Source organism: Danio rerio, chromosome 17 (assembly GCF_052040795.2).
Source record: "Danio rerio strain M-AB ecotype USA chromosome 17, GRCz13ab, whole genome shotgun sequence".
NCBI lineage: Eukaryota > Metazoa > Chordata > Actinopteri > Cypriniformes > Danionidae > Danio > Danio rerio.
In genome coordinates, this window is record NC_141037.1 from 38,822,954 (window position 1) to 38,842,212 (window position 19,259).

A 19,259-nucleotide genomic window follows, 5' to 3' on the forward strand; every position below is an offset into this window, starting at 1 on the left:
CCTGAGCTAGGAGATAATTGAGCCCAAAGCTTCCACCCGGTCAATAAGCATATAAGGCGATCTGAGATCCGGTAGTTCTCGAGAGCTCCCCTTAGAAAAGAGAGGAAAAGGAGGAGGTGGGGTGGAAGGGGGGATTCTTCCAAATGAAGATAGAGCAGTAGGAAAAAAAGATCCATTTATTGTAAGCTTGGATCACTCTGATTGGATTATTACTTATTACAGATGAGCAGCTGGCTGTGCTCAATCATATTACATGCTCCTGTCGAAATTAGTTTATTAAACTTCACTTATTGTGTTTGTGCTTAAATTATTATAATAATTTATTAATTTACATCCCTTTCGTGGGATCTACACTTTTATGTGATTGTACTTTCGCGATAATTTGCTCTATTTAGTAAATTTGGCCCTTAGTGCTTGGGATTGACGTGCAAGAACAGCACTTGTTGCTGGCCTTTACCTGACTTGATAATTCCTTTCCTGAATTGGCCGCTAAAAAGCAGAATTTAAGTGCAAATAAACAGCACAATTAGTGGGCACAATTCACTGTGAGTGAATTACTCCCAAAGAACAGCATAAGAGCCTGCCTCTCAAATAACAACGGATGCATGAGTATGTTACCACAGCAAGAGCACCACTACTGTACAGTGGTAAAATTATTGTTTGATTGTATGACTGCTCTTTTCTTTATGAATCAATGAATGTCACAGTTTGTCCACATGACCATTATCGTACCACCAAACACGAGACACATAGTTTGGATGGACCAATGCAATCATCATGACAGAATGCACCACATCCCTTGCACATAATCATGGCCTTCAGTCGACAGTAGCACTTTGACTGGACATCCTCCATTCCAGAGGTTTCTATGAAGGCTTCTTCAGGTGAGGTCTCCCTCTGACTGCTCTGATCCAGTAGGTGGCCGGCAGGTATGGTGGTGACTGTGACGGAAAAAGACATCATACCTCCACCAGCCGTTTCACCATCGCCACTGCAGGACGGAGTGTCAGGCATGCTGTGGTTCAGTGCATGAGGGACAGACATGCTTATACTGCCACCATACTGAGTTCCATTATGGGCTTTCTGAGGCAAGAACATGCGTTGGTGACAGTCACTTAATTGATATGGCTCTGTTTTACCCTGTATAGTGCTGCACATATCAAGCTGCCCTTTTGAGCATGTTTCTTTGGTTCTAGTTGAAGAGCTGCCTTCTTCTTTGCTGGACAAACAGCTCAGCGATGGAGATTCAGACTTTACATCAGTACATGGTTGAGATGCCAAACCATCATCTGGTTTGCTGATGAAACATCCCTGCTGTTCCACTTTGACACTTGGGAAAGGTGCGTGTCCTTGACAGGTGGTACCGGCAAGTGATTCCGTCGTCCCTTTCACACTATCCTCTGCTTCAATTTTCTCTTTTTTCAGGTTGGCTAGGGTAGTGCTTGTATTACTAGCCTGATGTGGCCATTTGCTGCTCTCAGATCCTCTACCATATGTGGAGACATTGAGGAGGTAATGTCCTGTCATAGCTGGCTTCGATATTCTTTTCCGTCCAAAGATTCCGAGATGGACACTCTGGTCCTGGCTACTCTCAGGGTGACCTAAATGGCAGGAATGAAACTGGGAAGATTGACGGTTTGAGCTGGTGTGCTTCTGCTCCCTTAGTGGTTGGAGGATCCTGTCCTGAGTGCCAACTTTGACAAATTTGTCCCTACTACTGACTTGCTTCGCAGGTTGGTCGAAAGGAACTTGGTTCACAAATTTGCTGACTTCTTGAATTGTTGGGCTATCTTTTTTCCACCCAGCAGTAGTGGTGTCAAGGTTCCCTTTATCCCTGGCAGAAATTGCCACAGATTGAACCTCAGCATTGGTTAGTGGCTTTGGGAGAATTTTTTCTAAGGGAACCTCTTTACCTTGAAGAAGCTGGGTGACCAGAGGATTATTTTCTGGGATTGAAGAGATAAGCTTGGCAGCTGATGCTCCTGCAAAAAGAGTCTGCTGTGGTCTCTGATTTTGTGCAATTGTGTTTGAGACAGTCACGTTTCCTGCTTGACCTGAAGATGCTAATGTGTCTTCAGGACAAAGAAGGTAATGCTGATCCTTGCCCATTGGGTTCAATGAGCACTGAGTGGTTTGCAACCCAAACGAAGAGCGATTTTCTTTTAAAAAACCCTGGCTCGCACTGAAGGCCTGCGCAAAAACAGGGTCGGTGTGTCCTGCAGAACCTGAGGAAGGAAAGGTTTGTGAGAGAGTCACTGTGCCTTCAGGGGCAGGAGATCCCGAGCTTAACTTTATAGGTGACACAGACTGACTTCTGCTGCTTGCTGGTGAAAAATCTTCTGAAAGGGACCGAGCTGGAGAGGGTGTTGAGGTACCTCCAACTGAGCCAGTTCCCTTTGAGGAAGATGATCCGGCTGCTGCTGCGGCAGCACGCTGTGCGCGTGCTAACTGGGCTTTTGCCTTGATGTCAGCAAGAGTGCGTGCCCCTGTACGTCCCGGTCGGACGCTAGGAGGGGTCAAGGGAACAGGAGTCCTTGGAGATATCTGCTCAATAGAAGCAGGGGCAGAGAGTATTCTTGAGACTGGGATCTGTAAAGAGAGAGGGAATGTTACTATGTGATCTACCAGGTATGATTCAATTTAAGGAAAAAGCAAAGGGAGTTGAGTGTTGTTAACAGTGGCTAGGGAATTCCTAGGTGGTTGCTAGAGTACTCGCATAGTGTCAGACAGTATTCATGTAATATTAGTAACACCATGTCAATGACTACTTTTAAGAGCTTAGTCCTGTGTACATTTTATGCATTTGTCCTTTGTGTTTGAAGCATCAATAGTATGTTACACTTATGTTGCACCTTGGTATACAAGGTGCACCCTGAATTACTAACATGCTTGCTGCTGTAAACATGGTGTAATACCATGCAGTATAATATTTAGGGTGAAAGGTTTGTTTAGAGGGATAAACCTAAAACTTACTTTGAGAGGAGGTACTCTCTGTTCTAATTTTTCCTTAGCTGTCACTGTTGATGACTCTTCTGATGAAGAGCTGCGGGGTTTCTTCTCTGTAATGACTTCTGCATCTTGTTCACTAGAGATTTTTCTTTTCAGAGGTTCAGACACGACAGCAGTTGCTGTAGATCCAGCCTTATTCCTTTCCGTTAATGCCTGTCCAGCCTCACTAACAGGACTTTCCTCTTTTGTGCTATGTGTCTCTTTTCTTTTAAAGCAAGTTACCATTGCTTCCAAAGGAGATGTTGGGGTCTTACATCTGATCTCACTCTCCAGTGTTTTCTCACTGTCTGGTTTGGGATTCACCATTTTCTGTGTAGAAGACACTGGAATCGATTCCACCAGTACATCCTTTTTCGTGTCTAAGGATAAACGTGATTTCTCTGAGGCAGGAAGTTTGACAGGCTCTTCAGGAGAGGTATGCATTACAGTTGATTTCACATCTCTGGATCTCAGCTCCATGTGAATGACCTCTATAACCGGATTTACCTTCCGAGGCTCTATGACAATCTCTGGCTTTACTGGTACAACTGCTTTCTTAGCTGGTTCAGGAAGTTCTTTAGCCTCTGTCAACTCCTTGGATTCCTCTATACACAAGCCAGAACTAAATAGTAGGAGAAGACAGGAAATTAGAATTGGATTTCAAAAACAAAACATCACTTATTTTCCATTAATGTTCAAGCTTCCCATTGGCTGGATGACAAGATAAAGCACAAAACTGATTCAGGGGTTCTTGTTTAATGCTTTTGAGTGTGACAGATCCACAAATAACGAGTTGCAAGATATCAACAACAAATTAAGAGGCTACCTTCTTTTTTAAATAAAATAAAAAATATGTATTTTTTTTTAAACAAAATTTACTGTCCCCAATTTGTCTTTGACACTAGGCCCACTTACATATACACAGAAAAATAAAAACAATTCTTTACGAACACCAATCAAACTGTAAATAAAAATAAAGAGAATAAAATAGAAGGGTTACATTACATCTTTAAAAGTCTAACTGACATAGGTAAAAAAAGATTTCTTAAACCAATTGTATCTGCACACAGACACACTACCAGAAGGCACCAACTCGCACTCTGCAAAAAGGCTACGTGAGGGGTCGGATACAATTTAAGTAGCTTCCTTAAGAACTGACTGCTCATGAATTGATTCCAGAATTCAGTATTCCCTAATCACAATAATTCCCAAAGCTTGTCTTTAGCAGACATACAAGTTTGGCTTCAGATTGAACTGCAATGTTTTCAAACCACACAGTATAACCACAGTGTATTATGCTTTCAATTACAGCCTGGTTTATGCTGAACCCTATAAACTCTTAGTCTTTATAGAAAGTGCAATCTCTGCTCCACATGAAAACACATACTGTCTACATGATGTGGACCCCATAAAAGCAAGGTATTCCCCAAAGCAGCGTCACTGAAAGTTCAAGCAGATGACCTGGAGCTAAACTTTGGTGGACATTCGCTCTCTAATAGCAGAAAAGTACATTTAAGGTACGTTTACATAATTATAATGTAAATTATGTAAATAATTTACACCCGGCGCAATAATAATACAAGATGTGTTTAACAGGATTCTGACAGACTAGCGCAACTGTAATTTTCACATTTTGCACATTGTAGTTAAAATAGCAAATCCATTTGTGCCACTTTGTGGACTCATTGGTGTGCTGGTCTGCAAAAGAGGTATGTTAAAGCTCATAATTGCCCCCATGCTATTTTGAGGCACTAAAGTAGTCGGCACCATTGACCAAATAAAACCTTGTCTAAAGTCCAGTGCAAAACGTGTTAGTTATGCCCCTATGCGGGTCCAAACAATTACACATTGCTTAATACACACAGGATGTACAGCAATACACAAATATCTTCACGCATTGAACAAATTAAAGCATTAAACTGTTACAAAAATATTATTTTCTAAATAAATATAAAAACCATTACCTCAATGCCTACTTTACCTCAAGGGGCTTTTTTCCGTTTATTCATGACAATTTGCATTTGAATAAAATTATTATTATTAATATCATGAGTAAGATCGTTAAAATAGAGCCCAGTGTCTTCAAAGTGATCAGCGATATACATAATCTCAAGAATGGACAAAAACGCTGTTTTACATATGCCAGGCTAGTATTGACAATGTTACCTTGTCAGTAAACAGTACCAGTGGAGAAGGGAGGATGCGTTGTGTCTATGTCTATGAATAATTTGCCATGTGTGTTTAAAATGGGTCTCCACATTTGGTTGTAATGCGAAGTAAACTTACACTTTGCTAATGAAGCTTTAGTAAACACTTCAGCAACAACACCACCATGTACTGTGCCTTGGTTGTGTGTTTGTTCCTTTAAACTACTCACCTAAACATGTACTAGGCACAAGTCGTCATCCTTTTAAAATACTTTTGTTTTCAGATGTTTACATGGACACGACAATGCTGACATTTCAAAAACTTCCTCTTTAAATCCTCTTTTCAAATGTATGCATTTTCAGTTCCAAAAATGATGTTGTCGTGTGAATGAAAGTTTCCCATTTTTGGCTGAAAGCATTGTTGTGTAAATGGCCTCTTAGACTTAGTCTGATTTTCCTTTCTGTATATATAAAAGGTGGGGTGGCTGACTTACTGTTCACCATAGTAGCTTTCGAAAAACTGCTCTTTCCAAAGATCCACCTTCTTTTCCTTCTCAATTTCCTGCCGCATTCTCAGTCGCAGCTCTGGCGTGAATTCACCTGTGAACACAGTTTTAAACCACAGTTTTTACAACTGCTACAGATAAATCTGCTTCCTAACAGCACACACATTTCTATTATAAAGCAGTTCCCCCATAATTAATTGAATATTTTTATAGATATATATAGTTTGTTCACACCTAGTAGGAAGATGCACTTTTGTCAATCTCACCACAAGTGAACGGTGTTAAAAATGTGTTTGGTGTGTATATGTAGGTGTTAAACATATGTTGATGCCAGATATATGCAGAATTGCATCTCAGCTGACTAAATGTGATTGGATCACCCAAACAAAATGCAGTACTGGCTTTTAAGTAATTCAAACCCACGTGGAAAACAACTGACCCTCTGACAACCTCTCCTTCCAAGACTGTGCTGCTGATGTGAAGAATTCATTGTTCAAGGCAGAGCTGGTCACCTTCAAGGCTCCATCCATACTGGCCTATAACATAACATCACAAGCCAATCATCAGTGACTCATTGGGGTGTGTTGAGACATAACCCATGAGACGAGATGAGACTGGGTAGATGAGACTTAAAAATAGAAGAAATCCTTAATCATAATATATATATATAATCATATATATATATTCTTTTAATCTCCAATAGCACTAAATGCACAAAATGTAGATAAAATTAACCTAAATCAGCATCCAAACACAGCAAATCCAATGTACGCGCCATAGTTTATATAGACGAAGATTACAAGGAATAATATTATGTTCATGTAAAGTGCTGATATATATATAGAATAAGAATACAAGGGAAGCCTCATTAACACTACGTGCGACTCGCAGCGGCAAAGCAACAAGCGGGTGTTCATTTCAACGGAGAGCGAGAAACTTCTAGCGACCTCTGTGGGCATGTCGGGTGACGTGACAAGGTTGAAAATCATTCAACTTTATGCAAATGAAGAGCGACTTTTTTGAGTGACAGCCAATAGCAGCACCAGAAGAGAGCATGTGATCCTCTCTCAGCTCGCTTAGAGGCCGATTATATCCATGCTGTGGACCTACACAAATCTGTGTTTGCAGCTGATGGCCATCCAGAGCGACAGGCAGCTACAAAGTCGCTTCTAGTGTGAATGAGACAGAAGACTTGAGCCTCATTCACACTACGAGCTACTCACAGCAGCAAAGCGACAAGTAAGCGTTTATTTCAATGGAGAGTGAGCGACTTCCAGCAACCTCCAGCTACGCAAGCGGCATTGACCGTTGTCCACCAGGTGGGCGTGTTGAACGATGTGACAAAGTTGAGAATCCTTCAACTTTATGCAAATGAAGAGCAATTTTCTTGAGCATCAGCCAATATGAGCACCAGTAGAGCTCACGTGATCCTCTCTCAGCTTGCTCAGAGGAAAGTTGTATTCTCCATCCTGTAGACCTACACAGACCTGCGTTTGCAGCAGTTCACCACCCAGAGCAACAGGCTGCTACAAAGTCGTTGCTATTATTAATGAGGTTTAAGGGCTGGGACTACTATATGTTGTGTTCCACACATTGCTTCTTGATGGTTTATGTTGGAGCTCGTTGTCCCGAGCATTTAGAACCGGCATCGACAGAAGAGAGTGTTCTGATTGGTTATTTACTGACGAATCAAAGCACGAGTGTGATGTAGTTAAATGACGTAGCAAGTAAACAATTCGAGCCAAGAAGCCAGCGGTAATTTTGCTAAATTTCTTAAATATTTGCAAACCAGATGAATTAGATTTTGGTACAAATATGCACGAGTGAATACCTCCGTGGTAAGTGACAATTATTGTGATAATGGTACTAAATTCTGCTTTACACTTTGAATGTGTGCGTCAGAAGTTCGGTTTCTCTTTGCGGAATGAGAAAACAGACTAATGCTCCAAGCAGAGCAGAAAGACATGCCCTCTTGCACAGATTAAGAACGCAGTTCTCCTTTCAGCCTGATTTTCTCCATTTGGTGTGTTCACATGCAGTTTTTGGTCCAGACGCGATTTAACATAAGGCAACAACAGTTCATTCTGAAAATGTACCCCTATATACATTTTTAATGAGCACTAAATATGTCCCAGGAGCTACATTGTTTTTGCATTATTTGTTATCGCGAATCCACCAGAGGTCGCTGTGTACACTTGCTGTGATCTTAAATTTCTTTTGCCAGTGCCCTTTGAGCCAATTCTTTTTGCGTAAATCCACCTGAGGCCACTGTCGACTGACTAAATTACTAAGTGACTGACCCCGCTTTCTCCTTCCCTAAATCCAATCAATAGTGTTTTCAAAAGCACCGACCGATCCGCCAACCCCCTTCCCTAAATCCAACCGACAGTTTTAAAAAGCAATCCAGAAAAAGAATAGCCCTTGTCTGATTTTTACCATGTTTTCAAATTTTTATCACATTCCCAACATGTTATTTACATTTTTTTGTCTTCTGTTTTTGTCTTCCCAGCTTTCTGGAACTGTTCTTCGCCGAACTCGAAACCTGCCATCGTGGTCAACTCCTCTCTGTCCATGAGCTAACTGGACAAACTAGTAAAAGTGGGAAAGCCGTCCATAAGCAGGTAAGTGCCCTGTAGCGTTCCTTTTAAAGATGAAATGCAGCCATATATATCTCTGGATACATAATTTACGATCTCCAGAAATGTATATAGGGCAATGTTTTCAGAATGAGCCTATGTTAGATTTGTTGGTCCTATTTGTTTGGTGTTTTTAGGTGTGTTTTAGGCTTGGTGTGTACCGGCCTAACCTGTTCATGTAGCACACTGTTATTTGTGAAGCAATAATGTGTTGCCATTCTGCCATTTCAAATAAAGCGTTTAAAATAGTTTCTGTTCCTGACGCAAGCAGTTCTCACTTCTAGCCAAGCAATGTCTTGGTGCTACTTAAGAACTGTTTTTCCTGATTCAGAGCCATTGCTTTATGTTGAAAGTGAAAGGACTGATTTGTAACTAGGCTCTGGCTCCAAACCAGCACTCGAACTGACTTAGCACAGGCCGTAATGTACTCGCGAGACCAGTCAGATCTTACCAGACACATCGGGTCTTGCGAGATCTTGTTACTCCCCAAGTGACTCATGATCACAAAATGATACAGACTTCTGCGTTTCAATACCTGCTGGTCAACCTCAGGCAGCATCTTAAGCAGCTTCTGTTGACAATCTGTAGGCAGCAGTGAGAAGGTGTGCTTGTTGATTAGTGCTCTCAGGTTGGTGTTGACAAGGATGGAATCTGGTGTCTCCACATCTATCTCACACCTGCTGCGTCTCAATTGTCCTGAAAATGCAGGCAGTGGGATCAGTTACAGCATCTCATTTGCTTACACTAATGACACTGCTGGGTGACCATACTCACTGGCATTTAGCCGGCTGGAGCGCTGCGACACCTTGCGGGCACTGGATGTGTGGCACACATCTGCTTTGACAGAGGAGGACGAGCTGGAGGTAGAGTTATGTGGACTGGCAGGGCAGCGTTCGCTCTTTTTCAGCTCCCAGGCTGCAACAAACAGAGATCCAGTCTAATTTCTGGTAGGTATTTTATGGATATTCACACAATACATCATTTCAGCATCAACATTCACTCAAAAAAAAATAATATGGCGGCTTTTTCAAACTACTTATTTAAGAATGAGCTAATTAAACACAATTTCTGAGTTTTTTTTTTTGGGACAACCTAACAGTTTTACATTCAATCCACCTAAATTTGTAAAAACATTTAAATTAGCTTGATTTGTGTAGGGACATGGTGAAGGCACTGCGTGGAAATTTTTTTACAGTGTTGCAATGTGTGCAATTTTGAGTTGGGATTATGGTTAAAGATGCAATAGGTGATTGTCTTTCACACTTGGTTCAATTGCCTGGACCGTACCCAAGTTTGATTGTCCCCAATTGTCAGCTTCTCGGTTGGTTTGTGTTCACACTCTTTTCTTTTTTCCTTCTGAACCCCGGTACACTTGCGTCATCGAGCTGCTAATTTGTTTACGGCTGTTGCTAGGTAGCAAAGCGCCAAAATGGAAAGACATCCACACATCGCGGTCTTTCTGCTTTTACTGAATCTTTTGGTTTTAGACATACAGAAAGCGACTCACATCCATCTGCGGCAAAAGTATTATAAACATTCAGTACATCACACAGTGTCTGCAGAAGCTGTTTTTGGAGGAGGCAAGCAGACATTGTCACTGTGTTTGCCCTGACCTGTCACCAAGGTACAACATGTGACACACACACACACACGAATAAACGTTATGAAAACGATAGTTTGTTGTACAGTTGGTGGTTTACTTCAATTATTTGGTACAATTGCATTCAAACCAGAAGTGAACTCGACCAGAGTTTGCATGAACCATACCCCAGACCACCTCTTCCATGCGGACTCGGATACAGTTTACAGGTGCGCACTCGAAGAAGTTCAGAAGACACGTTCACACTAGCTAAATGTATCATACTCTGACATCAAACGAACCCGGGTGCATAACAAAAGTACTAGTGTGAATGCACCCTAAATTAAGTGGTCCAAATGTATTTACATGCATTTTAATATTATGTGGAAGGTGTAGGACCAAGAAGAGTTTGACCAATCAAAACGTTGGGTCCGAACTAGCACTGTGCAATTTAGGGGAAAAAAATTTTTTGGCAGATATTGCGATTTGATTTGCAACTCAATAATCTATAAGTCGTGTCAACAATTCTGCGACAGCTCTTAAAAATGACCTGTTTTTATTCGTTGTCTGTGAATTTGAAACCAAAATATCCCCATATTACCATTTCTGCTTTCTTTGATATTAATCAATCTAATAATGCTTCTGAAGCGGCAGACGCCACTATCCCACTTGTCCACACTTTCCTGTTTGTTTGGGTTTTTATTATTGTGTGTGTTCCGCTTAGTTTGGTTGCACATTTCTAATTGGGCAGAACGAAAGTGTGCTCACTCAATTAATAGTGAGACTGTCACACAAAGATGGCAGTCACGCATTTGCTCTGGGTGGGGGAAATTAAGTAATACTAATATATTTCATACCACAGCCTCTTTAAAGTGCAATTGCGTTTTGATTTCGATTTATCACACAACACAAGTCTGAACATGCTGCTCTTCTTGTATCTCAAAATATATAATTAAATATCTCTGAGCACCCTGTTTGTGCAGAAAGCATTACATCATCGCCACATTCACAAACACGGTTCAGACATAAGAGAATTGCAGGCAAACATCAACAACCTACCTTTTTTTAAAGTTAAGTGTTGTAATTACTTAGTGTAGTATAAAGTTTCCTATGAAGTGTAGTGTGCATTCATACAGTGTAGGATGGCGATTTGCAGTGTGGGATAAAGGGTTTCAGTGCTATCATTCTTCATTCAAGATATCCCATTGCACCTTTAACCAAGCTTAGACATGTGACTTGTGGAGTCCTTGCAAAGTTTAACTAGTGAAAGTTTATCACGGGTATATATTTTATGACTTTGTAAGCCTTTTAAGTGAACTTAAAGCATTCACAACACGATTTACTTCTTCCATCATGATGAGAAATTATTAAAAACAGAGAGTTTGCTCACACTTTATTTTAAGGTACAACTCTCGCTCTTATTAAACATTAACTATGACTTTTGCCTCAATAAACTTCTAATTTGCTGCTTATTAGTAGTTATTAAGGTTTATGAATTGGATGGGATTAGGGATGTAGAATAAGGTCAAGCAGAATATGTGCTTTATATGTACTAATAAACTTATATGTACTTGCCTTAATAGACTCCTAATTTGCTGCTCATTAATATTAATTAAGTTATTAAATTAGGTTTATGTATTAGGCAGGTATAGTGATGTATTTGAAATATGTAATTATAAGGACTAATAAACTTATAAGTACTAATAAACAGCCAATGTTTTAGTCATAGGCAGGTAACAAGCCACTAGATGATAGTGAGAATTGGTACTTAAGCTAAAGTGTTACTGTAACTTTTGTTTGTGCAGCCATGTGACGGAAAAGTTCATGGTGTCACCAAATACTGTATTTACAAGATTTGGAGGAGTCATGAGCCATGTCTTTGACAGTCTTGAGAAGCAGTCTTGGGCTGGAGGCATTAGAGATTCCACATTGTCGCCGCTGATTTCTCTGCTGCTGCTGTTTCAGTGCCTATAAATAAAGGGGAAGGATGGAGAATAACAAAGGTTACTCCTATGTTGTCAAGCGAGAGCATGAGGGACTCGAAAACTATTAATATTATAGTAAAAGTGAAATGGCAGTTCATTGTATACTGCACAACAGCAGAAATCTGTAAATCAATGAAGATTTGGAAACACTTAAAGGGTTCACTATTTACTCCTGAATGTCATGATTTTGCTAAGTACAATGTGATCCTGGATTAACATCTATGTTGATCCTTGAACCTCATATTTGTTCAAAAATGTAATCCACACCTAATCCCTACCCCTAAACCCAACCATTACCAAATTATTCCCCAAATGAAAGGTGCATAATAGTTGGATAACAATCATGTAGAAGTGCATAAACCTAACCGTAAGCCTAAACTTAACATAAATGGTAAACATGCTCCAGGATCAACAAAGTTGTTAATCCAGGAACAAGTCCTACTTGCTAAAATCAGGTTTCCCATTAACTCAAACTCTAAATATACTTAAGATACTAGGGAATTCTAGAGAAAAAAAAGCAGCCATTGACTTCCATAGTAGAAACAAAACATTTTTCCAACATCCTTCAATATTCTTCAACAATCCAACAAGATGTCTATTTTAAATATTATCTTGTTTTTTGCCAGGTAATTAAACTAGTAGCTAATAGTGGAAATAGTTTCTTAAACTAAAGTGATATCTAAATTTAAATATAGTATAGAAATGTAAATAAAATTGAAATATATGTGTAGCTTATTAGTAGTGCGTAACACTATTCATACATACAAGAGCAACAAGACAGATGACTTTTGGTGTCAGTTGTTTAAACTAAAATGTATAAAATGCAGCCCAGGCTCATTCTGATTATGCACCCCTATATACAATTCAGGAGAGTGCCAAATACATCCCAGGAGGTACATTTTGTCTTTTTTTTTTTAAGTCTTGTTGTTGTTTTCGCAAATCCACCAGAGGCCGCTGTGTACGCTTTTTGAGACATAAAATTTCTTTCGCGAGTGCCATTCGTGTCTGCTGTTTTCATGTAAACCCACCAGAGGCCGCTGTCAGTCGACTGACTGAATGACTGACTAACAGATCGACTGACCCTCTCCTCCCTCCCTAAACCCAACTGACAGTTTTAAAAAGCAATCCAGAAAAATAAAAGCTGTACAAACGCTACAAGGTATGATGTTGCTCAATTTCACACTTACTAGCTGACCATTTAACAAAGCTTTACCAGCTTACTGCTTACCTCGGTATGGACGGCTTTCCCACAGTTACCATTTTGTCCAGTAGCTCACCATGTACGTACGTCGCCATATGCTCGCTTACTTTTTACCACATTTTCTGATTTTACCACATTCTTTCCCTGGTACTTACTTGTTTTTTTTATTATTTATTTTGTTTATTTTATTATCTTACCCACTTTCTGGAATCGTTCTTTGTTAGACTCAAAGGTTGATGTTGAGGGACTCAAGTCCACCTACGCACATGGCGAGCTACTGGAAAAAATGGTAACAGTGGGAAAGCTGTCCATACAGAGGTAAGCAGTAAGCTGGTAAGCCTGAAAAGGAGCGACATCATACCGCCTCGTACCGTTTGTTTTAAAGACGAAATGCAGCAATACATACTTCTGGCTACATAACTCGCAATCTACACAAATGTATTTAGGGCTACATTTTTGTCATGATTACCAGCGATAGCTAACCACCAGAGGTCGCTGGAAAACATTCACACTCATAGAACTACAAATCTACCATGTTATGGACCACAACACCCAGTCATGCCACACACACACACACAACCGGTCCCAGATCCAGACTGATTACACTCACAGCTGAAACTGCTCACACACTGATTATTTGGACTATTTAAACCCCCCTGTTCTACACACATGTGCTGAGTATTGTTTGGCTGTTGCTGTCCATATGTAAGCGTTTCTCTTTGTTTCCTGTTTTCTCTGTTTTTGACTTTAGACTGTTTATTGTGTTTTGATCCTTTGCTGCCTGCCTTGAACCTTTTTGCCTGTTTTTTGGATTACGCTTCTGGATTGCCTACTACACTGTTTATGCTGGTATTTGACCCCTGCCTGATTGACCTTTCTGATAATAAAGCTGCATTTGGAACTACCCCGGTTTGCATAGCATCCTTACGAAACAGTTTTCAGAATGAGCCTATGAGCCTCATTTATTTTATTGACTCATTATGATTATTAGTATTAAAATTATTGCTTATCCAAACAAGCATCACCACAATATTATATAACATTAAAGTGTTTTTTATTGAATTTCCCAACAAAATGATGATTATAAACGGATGTTTTCCCTTTCTGCTATATAAAACTGCAAACCCTATTTCCAGTAATTGCTATTTATAAGCTGAGAAATGCACTTTGAAAGAGGTGTGAATGGCAGCACCTGTTTGAGGGCCTTCTTGCTGTGTTTCTGTGATGGAGACATGAGTTTGCTGCTGGAGACTGATGGAGATGAACAGCGAGACTGCGGGGAGGATGGCTGAGACTGCAGTTTTGTTGGCACTGAGAAAGATAGCAAAGCAGTACATTGGCACATCTGTACCACAAACATTCATATTCACATGTACAAACAAACGGCACAAACACAGACATATTTAAACTCTATGTTCATAAATTCAAGATATTTTGATACTAAAACAATGTGTTTGAAAATACAGTGCAAGGTACAATGTATAATGATGAAAAATTGAAAGTTGATCTTTTCCCCCTCAGTTTATTTTTGAGGATGGGTTTCAATTCAATTCAATTCAGTTAGGCATGGGCCGGTATAAGATTCTGACGGTATGATAATCTTGGAAATAAATATCACAGTTTCACAATATCACAGTATTGAGATTGATGCTCTAAAATATTTTGTTTTTAAATGCCTAGGTAAAAAACAAAACCTTTTTCTTTTTTGTACACAATATATTTTAATTTGGGAAACATTTAAATGTTTTGGAGCACTAAACATGTCAGGCTAAATAATTCAAATAAACTATTGACTTCTGCTGTCTTCATTTGTTTCTAAAAAGATTTTTTTCCAATATAAAACAGCATCTTTGGAGATCTTTTCTGCTGGAGATAGTTGTTCTAAAAAACAAAAAAAAAATAAATAAATAAAAAATCTTACACATACCTTAGGAATGGGATAGCATAATTTTTATGGTTTTAAAACCTTGACTTTTCCAAACGGCGACATACCTTAAACACGGTTATCACCCCATGCCTAGTTTCAGTATTAATATTAAAATTGGTTTAATTCTATAAAGGTCTGATAACGTTTAAAATTTTTCCAAGCTTAGAATAATTTACTATCTGTCATGATCACCAGTTATCTAGCCTTTGCAGATCACTGGAAAGCTACCCATATGCCACTTTAATGAACTATAACTCCCATCATGCACGTCAGACACACCAGTTCCTGATTCCTCCTGATTATGCACTATGTATTACAAGTCAAGATCGCATTCATGTTATACGAGCATGCAAATCTCTTTGCTTGAGCTCCGATTTCCTCGGTTCATGCACAAAACTTCTTGCACACACTCAAATATGCTCAAGCACAGCTTTTCCAGTGCGCTCTCAAATAAACGCTGCTGAAGTGCGTTTATGTAACGAGTATCTCTCCAACATTTATTAGATTTGCTAGAAATATTTATGAATGTCTCCAACAGACCTACAAAGCGGCAATGATGCGTCCTGAAGTAAAGCAAAAAGGCTAAGAACTCCAGCAAGATAGAGTCATTGTATGCAGAACCATAGACCTTTATCTATTAAGTACAATTAGGGTCGGCGCCAGTGGTGTAGTGGTTAGTGCGTCAGCACATGCACTCCGGTGCTCGCGGCAACCCAGGTTCGATTCCGCCTCGCGGTCCTATGCCAATCCTTTCCCTCTCTCTGCTCCCCATGCTTTCCTGTCAATTCTCTCTACTGTCCTATCAAAAATAAAGGTGAAAACCCTGAAAATATCTTTTTTAAAAAGTATAATTATGGAAACTGTGTTCATCATAACTGAAAGCTACGTCGTGCTTGCAGGCCTAACGCATCGCACAGCCATGTCAGTCAGTCAGCATGTCACTTTAAAGGATTAAAGGGAAAAGTTCGCTCTGTTTTAATTTTCTCAACTTTTAATACTGTTTAGTTCGATTATATCCCGCTTTTCAAAAAACAACAACAATCACTGAATGTTTTGAATGAGAATCTGTAATGTAGCCATGGTGGGATGAATTTTGGTGTCATGGAAGCCATGACAAGAATAAATGTAGCGCAACCCATAGACAGTACAGGACTTTATTCGTCTTCCAATACTGATACTGATCAATTGCATACAATAACAAACAGTACTAACTAGTTATTTCTCCATTAAATTATTTTGATTGAATATGGATTGGATCAGTTAAACATTCAACTTCAACAAACATTTTAACATAGGCACAAGTTAAAGGCATAGTTCACCCAAAAATTAAATTTCTGTCATCATTTAATCATACTTAACACTATTTCTTTCGTAATGCACATCTGAAAGTACGTACATGTTAGACACATGTTATTCAATGATTGAATGCTCTGAGAAAAACATTGGATTATTTAAAAGACATGCTGGTACCAGGCTTTCTCATAATATTGTCGATATGCCAATAGGTTTAAATTGATCCAATATTGGCTGATAAATATTGGTGGCTAATACATCGTACATTTGCAAAATTGCTTTCTTAACTCTTAAAATACTTGTAGTGTGTGGTCTAAAAACAAATATTTTTAAAAATGTACCTTTTGTGATATTTTATGCAGAAATTAATGTGATGTGATCTCCGATTTGATTTGATGCAAAATGCTCAAAAACTAAAAAGCATTTAAATGCAAGTGTATTTACAGGGTATATGCAGGAGTCATAAAGGTAATTTCAATATCTTTTTAAACGTTTTAAAGACCTTCTCAGAATATTTCAAGACATTATCACCACTAATCAGCATTCTAATCAGTATCAAACCTTTAACTTAATAAACAGTTGTGTAGTTTAATAAATGAATGGAGCACAACCATGCAACAGAACATAGATAAGCTCGGAAGAAACAAAGCTTTAAAGAATAAATGATGCAGTTATTTTCAGCGACAGGCTTCAGCCACTGTTTAAACTCGTCTTTCTCCAAGGAGTACACAAACTTGCATTATGCCATTTTGCTGTCTGTTTCGCTCTATGGTTTCGCTAAATGTGGAGATTGTCACATCACCTTTCCGCGTTTGTCGCAAATTACGTGACATCACTCGGACGGAGGAGCTTGGCCAGATGCACCCTGGCTCAAATTAATCTATATTTATATCCAAGGCCTATATCTGCAAGGCAGAACACAAACGTATATATATTTATCAGACTTAATATGTAATGGCAACACATCACTGGTGAAAGAACATATAAAAGAAATAGGGAATAATGAAAACACACTGTAAAATCACCATGAATCACTTTCAAAAAGTCAAAAGCTTAATCAAACTCTTAAATAAACTGCTGACATTGCAATAATTATTTCCTGCTTTTTCCAGCTAGTTTCTTTTTGTCTGACACAACAATCCTCCTTTCTCGGTCCATTAGAGTTTGACCAGCATGTTAAGAATCAAGAATGTCTTACTTACAGTGCTGTAATCTGCCTAATCTCACTTTCTTTGAGTTCAATATTACTTAAAAACATATACTACAACATGGCTTGACGTAAAGCCTGTGTTTGTTTACATAGATCTGTACTGATCTCTGTATTTGAGGAAGTGGTATCAATCTTGCAAAAAGAGAGAGAGAGAGAAAGAGAGAGAGAGGGTTGAATTTCCTGTTTAAAGGGTGTTTTGCATTGAGAGAATATTTTGACTCCAGGGGGGCACATTTACTGCACCACACACATATAATGCATAGAGTGCCTTTCTCTGTGGGTGTCCTCCACAGTTCAAAGACATGTGCTGTAACTGAATTGGATAAACTAAATTGGCCGTAGTGTATGTGTGTAAATGTGTGTGTATGGGTGTTTCCCAGTACTGGGTTGAGCTAAAAGGGCATCCACTGCATAAAACATATGCTGGAAAGGTTGGTGGTTTATTCTGCTGTGGTGACCTCTGGTGAATAAAGGGACAAAGCTGAAGAAAAATAAATATTTCAAGAGGAACAACTATAATAGTCTATAACTATAATAATTAAATTTTATTTAATAAAAATGTAAGTTTAATTTTTTGATGTAATGTCCTTTACCTTGTCCTGGTTTTTGATTCAGACCTGCTCGTTCAGTAGAGAACGGTAGCATGTTAGCAGTACAGTAATATTTTTTAAATATACGTAACTAATGTAATTGTAAATGTAATGTATTGTGCGATTCTGAGTGTGCTCCACACAGGTGAGTGGGCTTAAAAAACCACCTGTAGGACACACTCTCTCCTCTCCCTATGCTCGTAGGGAAGCGAAAAATTAATTATTCATTTAATTTAGACATGTCATAGCATTTATATACTTCTCTCTCTTTTATCTTCATTTGTAAGTTGCTTTGGATGAAAGCATCTCCTAAATGAATAAATGTAAATAAATCTTTAAATGTATATTATCATGCAGATGATTGGGGTCAGTATGTTTACTTAAAAAAAGTTCAATATTTATTTATTTTGCAAAAATTACCTAATGAATAATACCACAAACAATCTTTATTTTGAAGAAACATTTTTAAAAATGACATATTTAAAATAAATGCTGTAGTAGAACATTTATAATAATAACAATGAATCACACGCACAAAATCATTATATTAGAATGATTTCTGAAGAATCTTCTGCTACTGAAGTAGTGTTCATTTTGTTAGTTGCTTTGAAGTCTTCATCAAAAGTCATTTTAAGCTATCACGTGTATTCAACCTATCACTTTTTTATTGTTTAGTCCAGCTTTAATTCAATACATGTCTAGGAATGATATATATTCTAATTTTAGTCAATGAAAGTATATTATTTTAGTCATTGTTACGATCACCAGTGATCTATTCCTTGCAGATCACTGGAGACCAGTCCCTGTCACCGAACTACACATCTGCCACCGAACTGAACTACAGATCCCATCATGCACCTCACAAACACACCAGTTGTAAATCAATGTACAAGTCGGGACTAGAGTCCACTAGGCTACATGAGATTGAGTTTTTTTCTGACCCTGGCAGTAAAACGCAGAATTGCCCAGTCACGAAACACTTCTGAAATAACCGATGCTTTCAATCGCTTTAGTCACGTCACCTGGTGTTTCGAAATACTTTAGTTACATGGCTTGGGTGTTCGGTGCAGTGTTTCAACACTTGCGCTTCAGGATCTCGAAACTGTGTCGAAACGTCAGTATCACATCAGCCATTTCTACCTGACCATTCGCCTATTTTTCTGACCACTCTTTGGATAACCTGTATGCTCCAGTTTG

At 38.9% G+C, this 19,259-nt stretch overlaps 1 protein-coding gene across 2 annotated transcripts in view; it reads right to left on the bottom strand.

Moving 5' to 3' along the window:
- Positions 1 to 209: 209 nt before the first annotated feature.
- The window catches only part of asxl2 (ASXL transcriptional regulator 2), a 30,787-nt gene continuing 11,737 nt past the window's right edge, over positions 210 to 19,259 (bottom strand). For both annotated transcript variants that reach the window (XM_087290813.1, XM_087290814.1), the window contains exons 5-12: positions 14,235 to 14,353; positions 11,707 to 11,824; positions 9,052 to 9,192; positions 8,813 to 8,973; positions 6,081 to 6,177; positions 5,630 to 5,735; positions 2,974 to 3,610; positions 210 to 2,589 (exon numbers count right to left, since the gene is read on the bottom strand). In XM_087290813.1, the coding sequence (XP_087146939.1) occupies positions 724 to 2,589; positions 2,974 to 3,610; positions 5,630 to 5,735; positions 6,081 to 6,177; positions 8,813 to 8,973; positions 9,052 to 9,192; positions 11,707 to 11,824; positions 14,235 to 14,353 (3,245 nt within the window). In that variant the 3' untranslated portion in view covers positions 210 to 723. The remainder of the gene's footprint in view (positions 2,590 to 2,973; positions 3,611 to 5,629; positions 5,736 to 6,080; positions 6,178 to 8,812; positions 8,974 to 9,051; positions 9,193 to 11,706; positions 11,825 to 14,234; positions 14,354 to 19,259) is intronic.